Source organism: Macaca mulatta, chromosome 12 (assembly GCF_049350105.2).
Source record: "Macaca mulatta isolate MMU2019108-1 chromosome 12, T2T-MMU8v2.0, whole genome shotgun sequence".
Lineage (NCBI taxonomy): Eukaryota > Metazoa > Chordata > Mammalia > Primates > Cercopithecidae > Macaca > Macaca mulatta.
This window is the reverse complement of record NC_133417.1, coordinates 88,071,859-88,086,899: the sequence shown is the minus strand read 5'-3', so window position 1 is coordinate 88,086,899 and position 15,041 is coordinate 88,071,859. Positions and strand designations below refer to the sequence as shown.

General features: G+C 36.6%; 1 protein-coding gene across 1 annotated transcript in view; it reads right to left on the bottom strand.

The window, feature by feature from the left end:
- Nucleotides 1–1,067: 1,067 nt before the first annotated feature.
- Nucleotides 1,068–15,041, bottom strand: part of NUP35 (nucleoporin 35) — a 35,909-nt gene continuing 21,935 nt past the window's right edge. The window contains exons 5-9 of the mRNA NM_001266251.1: nucleotides 10,639–10,780; nucleotides 4,780–4,849; nucleotides 3,899–4,027; nucleotides 2,660–2,824; nucleotides 1,068–1,400 (exon numbers count right to left, since the gene is read on the bottom strand). Of these exons, the coding sequence (NP_001253180.1) occupies nucleotides 1,323–1,400; nucleotides 2,660–2,824; nucleotides 3,899–4,027; nucleotides 4,780–4,849; nucleotides 10,639–10,780 (584 nt within the window). The 3' untranslated portion in view covers nucleotides 1,068–1,322. The remainder of the gene's footprint in view (nucleotides 1,401–2,659; nucleotides 2,825–3,898; nucleotides 4,028–4,779; nucleotides 4,850–10,638; nucleotides 10,781–15,041) is intronic.

The window sequence follows — 15,041 nt, the reverse complement described above, 5'->3', positions numbered from 1 at the left end:
CCTAACTAATTGGGAAGCTAAGGCACAAAAATCACTTGAGCCCAGGAGGTAGAAGCTTCAGTAAGCCAAGATTGCACCACTGCACTCCAGTCTGGGTGATAGAGCAAGACTCTATCTCAAAAAAAAGAGATTAATTATGTCCAGTGGGATACTGACATTGTAATTCCATGTAGAAATATTTTTTGATATATCCTCAAGTATTTAGAGTAAAATAACATTTTATCTGAGATGTGCTTTAAACAAAATAAAAGGGGAAGAAAAGAAACAAGTATGGCAAAATTTAATGGTAATTAAAGCTGGTATATAGTGGTTCATAACATATTTTCTCTTTCAAAAAATACTTAAAGCTTTTTATAATAAACTGCCCTTTCAAAAAATGTTCAATACATATTGATATCATTTGGATATCCGTCCCCACCAAATCTCATGTTGAAATATGATCCCCGATGTTGGAAGTGGGGACTAGAGTGAGATGTTTAGATCATGGGGGCAGATGCCTCATGAATGGCGTGCTGCCCTCCCTGCAGTAATGAGTTCATGTGTGATCTGGTTATTGAAAAGTGTCTAGAACCTCCTTCTTCCTGCTCTCTTCCTCTCTTTCACCATGTGATATGCTCACTGTCCTTCAGTTTCCTCCATGAGTAAAGCATCACGCTTCTTGTACAGCTACAAGTCAAATAAACCCTGAGCCAAATAAACCTCTTTTATTTTTAATAAATTACCCAGCCTCAGGTATTCCTTTATAGCAATGCAAACAGACTAATACACATATCATTGACAAGGTTTATTATCAAGAAACTTTAGTAGTAAGTTTTTAAAAAGAATGCTCGTTTTAGAATACATCAAGAGGACATTCTGTGACAGGACATATACAAACAAGGATAATTAAAATATTAAATACTATCTAAATTAAAAGACCATAATTCAAATTGCTAATTATAATCTTTGTGTCAGTAGAAATAACTACAGTTCCCCTTCATGAAATTCACCCCCACGTTCTCATGAAGACTAAGAAGTCTCACCACAATTTGTTATTTAATTTACAATAATCAATGCTGAGTTTTCGGTGCTGAAGCATGCACTGTTACAGAAAGCACAAAATCCTATTCACAGGGATTTTTAGTTTTCTTTAAAATGTATCTCAAGCATCTTTTAAAGTGCGAGCTACAAAAAGGCTGTATCCTTAATGAAAAAGGCTTCTTTCTAAAAGAAGTATGAGACAGCTATCCAATATTGCAGGAACGGTTATATAACTAACCGAAGGAACCAGCAGCACTCTGCTAACTCGGTTTTAGTGTAGCAACCTCCTCCTTGGTCTTCTACTACCAGCCAAACATGTACTCCATTGCTTTGGATACAAGACTTTCATCTTTTTTTGGCGTTTGTCTGTCAGAAATAACCTATTAAAAACACATACACACACAAAGCTGTTAGGTTATTGTTACTTCAGTGTCATAGTCAATTCTAGAATTGCTCATTTAAAAGAGAAACACCAAAATGCATGTATAGCACTGAATTGTATATTTTTAAAATTAATATATGGACTTAGAATATCCTTATGCTTTTAAGAATGCCAAAATTTCATTTCTTTGGAAAAGCAAATAATATCTGTTTCTTAAATTAGAAAATTTAATAGCTGTGTGCAGTGGCTCATGTCTGTAATCCCAGCACTTTGGGAGGTCAAGGTGGGCAGATCACTCGAGGTCAGGAGTTCAAGACCACTATGGCCAACATGGCCCCATCTCTACTAAAAATACAAAAAATTAGCTGGGCGTAGTGGCACGTGCCTGTAATCTACTCAGGAGGCTGAGGTAGAAGAATCAACTGAACCCAGGAGGCAGAGGTTGCAGTGAGCTGGGATCACACCACTGCACTCCAGCCTGGGCAACAGAGTGAGATTCCATCTCAAAACAAAAGAAAGAAAACTAAATAAAACAAAAGCTGCAAAAAATGGGAAATTTAAAATAACAGTAACAGAAACTAAAGAAACAGTTCTAGAATGATCTCCAAATTTCAGAGGAAGTCAAAAAACTGAACTACCACTATCTGCCCTACTAAAGCACAAGTGTTTCATGTACTGTGTTTGCAGGACCTGTTTCTGCAGCTGGTTAAGTTCAAACACTTGGCTACTCAGTAGGAGACAATAATATACTGAATGAGGTCATAATACTTCTACCATTCTTCGAAGAACATAATTAACTTCTTTAAGCTTTTTTGAAATGAGAAATTTTTTTCTGTCTGAATGGGAGTTGGTCAATGTCTTCATTTCAATAACCAAAGCTACTCCAACCTAAGGTTCTGCACTTTGGATACCATCAATTTAGTCACCAATTTAATAGTGCTTTAATGCGCCCTCATGTCAAAGATGTACATGGGATACATTTTGTATGTATGCAAATATAACTTAGAAAAAGCTAAAACAACTCTCAAAAAATTTTAAGGAATGGCAAATAAATTGTTCTTTAATTCATGATAACTTTCCAATTGGCCAAGATGCTAACTTTAAAAAAGAAAATTTTTAAAGTGTAAAGGTTTCATCAAGGTAATAGCCTCATCAAGAAACATTTAATAGCATACAAATCAATACAATGAAAAAGTTAAGCATGCTATGCACTCAGCCGCTAAGGTACATCTTTTTTTTATCTAATCCTTAAAATACCTGATAATCACTAGTAGAGGCTTTGTATGCTGTAGCAAGAGGTCTCATGGTAGAAATCCTAGGAGTACTTCCAGGTTGTGTTGGTGTACCTAGAGTTTTGATTGGTGGTGTAAAGGCTAAAGATGGAGATGATAAAGCACATCTGTCACTGCTTTCCATAACACTCTAGAGAAACAAAGAAACAACTCCTTTGTTTATAAAAGTAATACATATCATCCAGTATTACAGTCTACTTAGAAAGAAAATTTAATTAAAAGATAAGGATGAAATACTTTATTTGCTCTAATTAAACTTCCAAATAATTTTAAGCTTGAGAAAACATTTGCTCCTTAGGTAGCATGAGATTGAATGCTCAGCCAGAAATCTCACTTCAGTGACCTCAAACAATCTCAATACAACTATAGACCACAAAAATAAGAATTTCCTAAAACACTATGAAAAATCATCAAGGACAAAAAAAGTTCTTAGGGAAACCTGGAAAAGAATCAAAATCCAAAGATTTTTAATGCTCAGTAACCCCAAATATTCTCTGGCCTCTGCAAACATTTGTTACAACACAGTATTATAACTATCTAACTACACTGCTATAACAGATTCTAAGAATAGGAACCACGTCTTGCTTTGTTCATTAATGTGTGTATACTGGCACCAAGCACAATGCCTGGAATGTAGTACAAGTTTACATATACTTAAAGAATGTTCACAATGATTTAACAAGCCACAAAGAACAGTTTAAATTGTACTCTGTACTATTTAATGAGTATATATAGAATAATTTTAAAATAGTTTGAAATAGAAATATTTTGAAACAAAAACCTTTGGCATTTAAAAGTTAACTATCAGTTAACATTCATACGAACTAATTCATTCTGAAATAGTACCATTCCATTTAAGTACTTTAAAGAATCTGGTATCGCTTTGCACAAGAAAGAGAATGAATTAGTAGTCAAGAGACCTAAAATCTAGGCCTCATCTGTAACAACTCTGGACAAGTTACTTAAGTTCTCTCGGTTTCTTTATCTGAAAAATGAAGAAGTGAGGACAGATTATCTCTAAATTCTAAAGTCTATGATTAAATACCTTCGGCTTACCACAAAGAGTACTGTAAGTATCATCACATGTTACAAACTACGAAAAAGAGACACAGTGAAACCAAATGACACAACCATCAATTTCAATCCTTGGTCTTGTGTTCTTCATACAGATTAAGCTACTTTCCTTACATCACCAATAACTTACTTTGTCAATACATGGTTTTACACCAATCATGATGGATTCTCCAAAAATCCTCCCATCTTTGCTTAAGGCTTTCCGAGCCTGCAGTTTAGATTGGTAACGAATATGCATCCAATTTCCTGTATTAGACATCTGCACAGAATGAAATTCTCTTAAAATAGAAAATATATAAAATCTACATCTAATGAATTCTACTACAAAATAGAAACGTGAAGATAAATTTACTTCCATTTCATATTTGATGCCTTGTAAAAAGCTGTGAAGTTCAACAAAAATCATATTTAAAACAGCTTCAACAATCTCTCAATTCTCTACAATCAATATGTACATATTCTCTGAAAGTAAAATACTTCTCAAAATATGTTTATTGTAAAGAGATCATAGCAACACTTGCCATAAAATTATTTAAAACTACTCAATTTGATTTTGTATAGGAGTTAATTAAGTCAATCTCTAGTAACAAAAAAAGATTTGTTACTTATAACTTGTAGCACAAGGTAAGATAATTTTTTAAATTTTAGAACTATAAAGCTCTAAAAACTCTAAAAGCTCAGGAACCTCCTACTTCCTTTATCCCCAATAAAAGAAGCTCAAATTGGAAAACAGTAATATAATACTTGGTATAATCTATCTTTTTTAAGACTGTAAACTGTTTAAGGAAGGGGGTGAGAAGAGGTGGATTTTCAAACTCATTTTATCTCTTTTTATCAAAAACTATGCAACTTCCAGCCTTCCAGATTTCAAAGGATATACGATATCAAAACTTTAAAAAAAAATTAAGTTTAAAAAAAAAAATCCACAAAATTCAGAAGCAAAGTTTCTCTCAATTCACAATTTACCCCTCTTTAGTCAAAACTCTGAACTGAAAAAAAAGTAAGCCTTACCACATGTTTTAAGATATTCCCATACTGTGCAAATTGTAATAATATGTAGGACGCAGATGCTTGAGGAAACCTGAAAAAAACAGTTGTCCAAAGAAAACAGTCAGCTTCTACTATCAATGTGAATGCAAATTACTACAAGATAATGTTTCAAGATACATTCCCCCCAGCTGTCTAGAACGTTAACAGGAGAGCGCTGATCATCCTGTTTTCCTTGATATGGGCTAATTCTGTCAACGACCAGTCACTCAAAAGCAAATACCTTAAAGTTAGTCTTATTCTGCCATTCTTCTCCACCCTCAAATTCTACCTCTGAAATCTCTAAAAATGCTACTCTCATTGTCATTATCCAGGTCTTAGAAAAAAACTATAAAGTTGCAGTTCTATATATGATTTATTTCAATATATGTACGTTAATATGTAATACATTTAAGTATACTACAGTTACGAAAAGATAAAGAATTTTAAATTATAAGCAAATCATTATACATTGAGCATCACTTAAAAATTCTGAAATTAAGTCTTATAACAAAGATAAAATTCAGCATCAATATCTATGGTATAGAATCACTTAAAAGGACAGTTACCAAAATTTGATTAGCCATATCTCTGCATGAGAAAATTCTAAGTAATTTTTACTTTCTTCTTTATAAAGTTCTGTATGGTTTGAATATTTTACAATGACACATTATTATTTTATAGTCCTAACAATAAAGCTATTTTCAATTTGAGAACAATAACCACTACCAACAGAATAGAAATGGCTATCTGGAGGCTCTCTAACCTCTAACTTCAGTTATCTGAAGACTGAATTAGAACCCTAAAGACAAAAAAAAAAAAAAATCTGAGTCTCAAAAATAAATCAGAAACCAAACACATTAAAAATCTATGTGAGGCCGGGCACGACGACTCACGCCTATAATACCAGCACTTTCGGAGGCCGAGGCAGGTGGATCACTTGAGGTAAGGAGTTCGAGACCAGCCTGGCCAACCTGATGAAACCCCGCCTCTACTAAAAATTAGCTGGGCATGGTGGCGGCACCTGTAGTCCCAGCTACTCAGGAGGCTGAGGCGGAAGAATCGCTTGAACCTGGGAGGGAAAGGTGGCAGTGAGCTGAGATCATGCCACTGCACTCCAGCCAGAGTGACAGAGTAAGACCTTTTCTCAAAATAAATTAATTAATTAATTAAATCTGTATGAGTAACATATTCATGCAATCAGAACTGAAAATTCATTTGTATAAAATATGGACATGAAATTTCTAACCACAAAGAAAAACAACAAATAGGTTGGGTGCCTACAGGGCGGAGATAAAACAAAAATGAAAAGAAGGAAGAACGGCTGCAAGTGAGGGAAGTACTTAAGAAATAAAACATAATTCTAAACTCTTGGACCACTTTGAGTAGAAACTTACATTCTAATACTCTACAGTAGAATCACCCAAAACAATGAATGATATTTCATAACCCTAAGTCAGTAGGAAAAAGTTAAACTACCAAAGAAAGAACATATATAGTGCATCTTTCAGAGGTACTTCCCCATAAATGATCAAAATAAAATACTTTATCCCTTAAAGGAGAATGCTTCAGTTCTTGAAATTAAAGTCACAGAGGGTTGTTAAAACCTGAAAGTAAAAAAATAAATAGCTGGGAAAGTTAATATCTGAAATTTGAAAACATACTAGGAGTGCTTCAAGTAATTTATCTAATTACTGGAAATCTTAAAAGTTAAACCACTACTATTGAGCCTGAAAAACAGATTTAAGAGTGCGTATCTATTTTCAAAAACATGCAGCCAAGCTGGCTCATTACTGTTATCCCAACTACTCATAAGGCTGAGGCAGAAGGATTGCTTGAGGCCAGGAATTGGAGACTGCAGTGAGCTATGATCAAGCCACTGCACTCCAGCCTAGATGACAGAGACTGTCTCAAAAAAAAAAAAAATCAAAAACAAAAACAAAACAAAGCAAAAAGCCATTTTATGAGAGAATATAAAAATGTAAAAGAAGAAGAAGAAAAAAAAAAACACGCCAGCCCAATTGCTATGGATATAGGACTGAGTATGGGCTTTCTAGAGAACAACAAAATGCAATGACCCTGCTTTTTACCTAAATAGAAATCAATAACACAGAAAATCTCTCTGGAAACATACACAAAAAACAGGTGGCAATCATTGCCTTAAAGAGGAGGAAAACTAGCTGGGGAGAAAAGCAAAAGGGAAGACTTCATTGTTCATTTTCACATACCTTTTGAACTTTTTAATTTTAAATAAATTGAATACACTAAACATTTATTGTGCACCTTTCTTCCTTCAAGGAGCTCAAGTGTTACTTTTATGTTTTTTAATCCCCCAAAAAAATATAATAGATAGATACATTCCAGTATCAGCATGTGATACAGTTCAGCTGTGTCTCCACCCAAATCTCAACTTGAATTGCACCTCCCAGAATTCCCATGTGCTGTGGGACGGACCCGGGGGAGGTAACTGAATTGGGAGGGCCGGTCTTTCCCATACTGTTCTCATGATAGTAAGTAAGTCTCAAGATCTGATGGGTTTATCTGGGGCTTCTGTTTTTGCTTCTTCATTTCCTCTTGACATCACCATGTAAGTTGCCTCCCGCCATGATTCTGAGGCCTCCCCAGCCATGTGGAACCGTAAGTCCAATGAAACCTCTTTTTCTTCCCTGTCTCAAGTATGTCTTTATCAGCAGCATAAAAATGGACTAACACAGTAATTGCTACCAGTAGAGTAGGGCATTGCTGAAAAGATACCCAAAAATGTGAAGCGACGTTGGCACTGGGTAATAGGCAGAGGTTGGAACAGTCTGGAGAGCTCAGAAGAAGACAGGAAAATGTGGGAAGTTTGGAACCTCCTAGAGACTTGTTGAACGGCTTTTACAAAAATGCTGATACTGATATGAACAATAAGGTCCATGCTGAGGTGGTCTCAGATGGAGATGAGGAACTTGTTGGGGACTGGAGCAAAGGTGACTCTTGCTATGTTTTAGCAAAGAGACTGATGGCATTTTGCCCCTGCCCTAGAGATTTGTGGAGCTTTGAACTTGAGAGAGATGATTTAAGGTATCTGGCGGAAGAAATTTCTAAGCAGCAAAGCATTCAAAAGGTGATTTGGGTGCTTTTAAAAGCATTCCATTTTAAAGGGAAACAGCATAAAAGTTCAGAAAATTTGCAGCCCAACAAGGCAGGAGAAAAGGAAAACTCATTTTCTGAGGAGAAATTCAAGCCAGCTGTAGAAATCTACATAAGTATAAAGAAGCCTAATGTTAAGGCCCAAGAGCATGGGGAAAATGTCTCTAGGGCATGTCAGAGCCCTTCAAGACAGCTAAACCCATCACAGGCCTGGAGGCCCAGGAGGAAAAAGCGGTTTCGTGGTCCGGGCCCAGGATCCCTGTGCTGTGTGCAGCCTAGGGACTTGGTGCCCTGTGTCCCAGCCTCTCCAGCCATGGCTGAAAGGGGCCAATGTAGAGCCTGGGCTGTGGCTCAGAGGGTGGAAGCCCTAAACCTTGGCAGCTTCCACATGGTGTTGAGTCTGTGGGTGCACAGAATCAAGAATTGAGGTTTGGGAACCTTCACCTAGATTTCAGAAGATGTATGGAAATACCTGGATGCCCAGGCAAAACTGTGCTGCAGGGGTGGGGCCCTCATGGAGAACCTCTGCTAGGGCAGTGTGGAAGGGAATTGTGGGGTCAAAGCTCCCACACAAGGTCCCTACTGGGGCACTGCCTAGTGGGGCTGTGAGAAAAGGGCCACCATCCTCCAGACCCCAGAATGGTAGATCCACTGACAGTTTGCACTGTGTGCCTGGAAAACCCACACACTCAGTGCCAGCATGGGAAAGCAGCCGGGAGGGAGCCTGTACCCTGCAAAGTCATAGGGGTGGAGCTGCCTAAGACCATGGAAACCCACCTCTTGCATCAGCGTGACCAGGAAGTCAAAGGAGATCATTTTGGAGCTTTAAAATTTGACTGCCCCGCTGGATTTTTAACTTGCATGGGGCCTACAACCCCTTTGTTTTGGCCAATTTCTCCCATTTGGAATGGCTGTATTTACCCAATTCCTAAACTCCCATTGTATCCAGGAAGTAACCAGCTTGCTTTTGATTTTACAGGCTCATAGGTGGAAGGGACTTGCCTTAGCTCAGATGAGACTTGGGACTGTGGACTTTTGGGTTAATGCTGAAATGAGTTAAGACTTTGGGGGATGTATCGGGAAGCCATGATTGGTTTTGAAATGTGAGGACATGAGATTTAGAGGGGCCAGGGATGAAATGAAATGGTTTGGCTGTGTCTCCACCCAAATCTCAACTCAAATTATATCTCCCAGAATTCCCATGTATTGTGGGAGGAATCCAGGGAGAGGTAATTGATTCATGGGGGCCAATCTTTCCTGTGCTATTCTCATGATAGTGAATAATTCTCACGAGATCTGATGGGTTTAGCAGGTGCTTCCACTTTTGCTTCTTCCTCATTTTCTCTTGACACCGCCATGTAAGAATGTCCTTCACCTCCCACCATGATTCTGAGGACTCTCCAGCCATGGAAACATAAGTCCAATTAAACCTCTTTTTCTTTCCAGTCTAGGGTATGTCTTTATCAGCATGAAAATGGACTAATACAGTATGGCAAATCATACTTTCAGAAACAAACCTTATATTGTACAGTATAAATATTAGCTTGAATATCAAAAGACCTAAGTTTTTGCTGGAGCTTTGCTAATAATAACTAGATATAAACTGCTGAATAAATCACTTAAGCTGTCTACACCTCAGTTTCCTCACCTGTAAAATAAAACATTGTACAATATGATCTCTAAGGTGTTTTACAGTGATATACATACACACACACACACACACACACACACACACACACAATGGAATACTACTCAGCCATAAAAAGGAATTAATTAATGGCATTTGCAGCAACCTGGATGGAACTGGAGACTATTATTCTAAGTGAAGTAACTCACTTATTCTAAGTGAAGTAACTCGGGAATGGAAAAAGCAAACATCGTACGTTCTCACTCATAAGTGGGAGCTAAGCTATAAGGATGCAAAGGCATAAGAATGATGAAATGGACTTTGGGGACTCGGGAAAATGGCGGGAAGAGGCTGAGGGATAAAAGACTATAAACTGGGGTCAGTGTATACTGCTCAGGAGATGGGTGCACCAAAGTCTCACAAATCATGTAAAGGACTTACTCATGTAACCAAATACCACCTGTTCCCCAAAAACCTACGGAAATAAAAATTTTAAAGAAAGGTATTTTAAAGTATATTTTGGACCTAAAAATCTATTCAAAAATGTAACGAGGAGCGTCATACTCTGTTTCTATTAATATTCAATACTTTGTGACTAGAAAGTATCAACCCTGTGATGTGTGTGTGTGTGTGTGTGTGTAAATGTTCATTCTGTTAGTTCAAAACTGGTGAATTCCACTAGATATAGAGAACTAGTCACTAGAAAAAGGGGAGGAAGTCCCTAAGTCTAAAGGGACAACTGTATTCCATCTAGCAAATATGCTTAAGAGAAAATAAGCTGGGAAGAAATAAACAGACAAATGATTAAAAAAACTACAAACAAATATCAAACTCTAGTTAATGACATGCATGCTCAAGTGTCAGGGTAATATGTATTGTTGTCTACAACTTATCATGAAATGTACCAACAAAAAGAATGAATTGATAGATGGATGAATGATAGATAAAGCAAATGTAGCAAACTGTTAACCATAGAATCTAGGCAGTAGTAATATGGGTGTTTGCTATGCGCTTCTTTCCATTTTTCTGTATGTTTGATTATATTCGGTGGGGTTTTTAAAAGGCAAATGATCTAAAAACCTTACCCAAACACAGTCACCCAAGAGTCATCGAGGTGATCTTCTGAAGTCAAAGAATCTCCTTGAGTATAAAAAGGATCCAACTGGGCAGGAGATAATGTCGTCTTTCGTGGCTGACCGATACTTGCTGGACTAAACATACTTTGGCCTGTATTAAGATATTTAGCAAGTTAGTTACCAGTATAAACACCTTGATTGATTCTAAATCAAAAATCTTAGTTTTAAATGATAAAGTCTAATAAAGTTGGCAATTACATAAATAGTTCAAAACATACAACTGTGGTCAAATAGCAATTTCATACTACCACACAATTAGAGGAAGTAATAATTGGGCATAGTTTATAATTTTGCAAATGTTTTATTATGTATGATAAATTATCTAAATGCTTTATTAAGCATGTCTGGTTAAGCCGGCACCAGAAGGATATCCCAGGCAATCTCAAAGACTTCTGCTGGTTTCATCTTCCAAACCTACCACTTTTATCACAGCACCTCTGCCTTAAGAACATGTAAAAATGTATTACCCACAGAACAAAATCTGAATGCCTCAGCCTTGGCTATACAGTTGCAATCTTACTTTGCCCGTATGCACTAAACAATATCTACCCTACCCCTTAAAATGTGAATGCAATTTCCTTTTATTCAGGTCATTTCTACTTAAAATGTCTTATCCTTTTATTTCTTATTCTTCAGTAACAGCCAGCAATTAATGAGTACTTCCATGTATCCAACATGCCATGCTAAACAAACACTTTACAATTTCATTTTATCTCAGAAGCACTGTCCAATTAAGGTTATACATTTGTGAGAAACAGAGACTATTTCCCTTTCATCTTCACAGTAGCAATCATGATTTATTCATTCACAAAATATTTTGTCAGCACTTAAATATGCACCAAGCATCAACCTAGGTATTGAAGGTATAGCAGTAAACACATTAGACAAATAAAAACAAAAAATCCATCCCTACTGGAGCCTACATTCTAGAGAAAGAGAGACATATAAGTAAATACTTAGTGTGCTACAAAACTAAAAATACTATAGGGAAAAAAAAAATAAAGCAGAGAAGGGAGACAGGGCCAATTTGTGTGGATGGGTTAAATGAAAAAGGATTTCACTCAGGTGCGTTAAAGCAAAAACCTGAAGGACAAGGGAAGCAAAACAATATTTGAAGAAGTGAACATTCTGTGGAGAAAATAATAAAACCAAGGCCCTGAGGAAAGACATGACTGGTTTTAGATGAACACAAGAAGGCCACTATTTGCACAGTGAGTGGGGGGGATGTGAGATGAGAACAAGGATATGAAAGCAGAGAGGCAGCAATATGCCAGATCATGAAGAAAAACCTTATAAAGCCACTGTAAAAGCCAAAGCTCTAAGTGAGGTAGGAAACCAACAGAAAATTCTGAGCAAGCATGACATAACGAGACTAAAACTTTGATAGTAAAAGGTAGCATTTTAAGGGCCAGGCCAGTGGCTCACGCCTGTCATCCCAACACTTTGGGAGGCCTAGGCGAGCAGATCATGACGTCAGGAGTTCGTGACTGGCTTGGTTAACATGGTAAAACCCCATCTCTACTAAAAAATACAAAAATTAGCCAGGTGTGGTGGCACATGCCTGTAATCCCAGCTCCTCGCGAGGCTGAGGCAGGAGAATCGCTTGAACCCAGGAGGCGGAGGCTGCAGTGAGCTGAGATAGCGTCACTGTGTTCCAGCCTGGGTGATAGAGAGACTCTGTCTCAAAAAAAAAAAAAAAATAGGTAGCATTTTATTAAGTGATTATTATACTTTACGAGTGTAATTACATTTAATCCTAACAATCCTATAAAATCGGTCCAATTAGTCCATTTAACAAATTAGGAAAATGATAATATTAAATAACAGTAGGGAAGTTGGAATTCCAATCCAGGCAATAGGAATCCAAAGCATGAGCTCTGAGGCAGTAATCTAGTTAACATGTTTATTTCTTATGGCGGTACTACAAGCGTGGTCTGGAGACCCTTGGCTCCCCCAAGACCCTCTCATGAGATCAGCCAACTCAAAATTATTTTCACAAAAACATGAAGTTTCATTTGTCTTTTTCTCAGTCTCTTATGAGTGTACAATGGAGTTTTCCAGAGGCAACTTCATGTGATTATGTGATTCAACGGACTCAGGTTGAACAGAGAAGCAGATTCATGAGAATTCAGAGGTATTTTATTAAGCCAGACACTAAAAAGATTTTTAAAACAAAAACAATGTCACTCTTTCCACAAAATTTTTTTTATCTTTAGAAAATAGTTACTGTTCACTTCAAAAAGGGTTGTTTATATGAAATAACTTTATTATTTTTAAATCAGTTAATAGTTAAGTTTTAAAATTTTCTGTTTTAATTTTGAATGCAGTAAATATTGATAGCTATAAGCTATATAAACGAAAGCTCTTTAACTGTTAAGAGTATAAACAAGGTAAAAACTATAAAACTAAGACGTTTGAGAACCACTGTTCTACAGGTCAATGCACATGAGTCACGCTCCTTAACACATGGAGGCTACTTAACACATTCTAACTATTGTATATATCTCCTGGCTTGTCATTTATCCTTAATTCCCAAATGAGCTGAAAACCATCCTAACTCATTCCAAAGTGTTTACAGTCACCTGGATTTCTCAATGTTCTCAAGAAACCAAAAAGACTATCTATAGAAAGTGGGGGGAAAAGCTACTGTGATAAAAAGCTTGACTTTGCACCATGGCTCATGGCTGTAATCCCAGCGCTTTGGGAGGCCAAGGCAGGAGGATTGCTTGAGCTTAGGAGCTCGAGATCAGCTTGGGCAACATGGTGAAATCCTATCTCTACTAAAAATACAAAAAATTAGCTGGGCGTAGTGGTGTGCGCCTGTGGTCCCAGCTATTTGAGACGCTGAGATGGAAGGATCACTTGAGCCTGGGACATGGAGGTTGCAGTGAGCCAAAATTGCGCCACTGCACTCCAACCTAAATGACAGAGTAAGACCCCCCATCTCAAAAAAAATGTATATGTATATTTGATAAAAATAACTTATTAAAGAAGTGGGTAAAGAACATGAATAGACATTTTTCAAAAATACAAATGGCTAAGAGGTATATGAAAAAATGCTCAACATCACTAATCATCAGAGAAATGCAATTCAAAACTACATTATCATCTTACCCTAGTCAGAATGGCTATTGTCAAACAAAAAAAACAAAGAGATGCTGGCAAGGATGCAGAGAAAAAACTCATACACTGATAGTGAGAACAGAAATTAGTACAACCTCTATAGAAAGCCATATGGAGATTTCTCAAAGAACTAAAAATAGAACTACCATTCAATCCAACAATCTCTCTTATTGGGTATCTAACCAAAGGAAAAGAAATAATATACCAAAAAGACCGCTGGACTTGTAAGTTTATCACAGCACTATTCACAATAGCAAAGATATGGAATCAACTAAGGGTCCATCAATGGGTGAGTGAATAAAGAAAATGTGGTATACATACACAATGGAATATTATTCAGCCATTAAAAAGAAAGGAATCAATTTTGTAGCAACATGGATGGAATTGGAAGTCAGTATCTTAAGTGAAACAACACAGGCACAGAAAGACAAACATCACATATGCTCACTCATAAGCAAGTGCTTTAAAAAGTATTCACAAAAATCAGTAGCATTTATATATGGCAATAACATTCAAGCTGCGAACTAAATCAAAAATGTAATCCCATTTACAATAGCCACATACAAAAAAAAAAATTAAAATACTTAGGAATACATCTACCCCAGGAGGTGAAAAATCTCTACAAGGAGAACTCCAAAGCACTGATGAAAGAAATCACAGATGACACAAATGGAACAACATTCCATGCTCATAGATTAGAAGAATCAATATCATTAAAATGACCATATTGCCCAAAGGAATTCAACACATTTTCAATCAAATAACCAACATCATTTTTCACAGAATTATAAAAAACTACTCTAAAATTCACAGAGAAGCAAGAAGAGCCCAAATAGCCAAAGCAATCCTAAGCAAAAAGAACAAAGCCAGCAGCATCATTGGCCTAGGCAAAGACTTTATAACTAATATTGCAAAAGCAAATACGACAAAAACAAAGATTGACAAGTTGGACCTCATTAAACTAATGACTTTCTGCACACAAAAGAAACTATCAAAAGAATAAACAACCTACAGAATAGGAGAAAATATGTTCAAAGTATGCATCCAACAAAGGAATCTGTAAGGAACTTAAATTAACAAGAAAAAAACACATTAAAAAATGGGCAAAGGACATGAGCAGGCATTTCTCAGAAGAAGATATGCAGGTGACCAACAAACATAAAAAAATGTTCAATGTCACTAATCAGAGAGACTGCAAATCAAAACCACAATGTGATACTATCTCACAC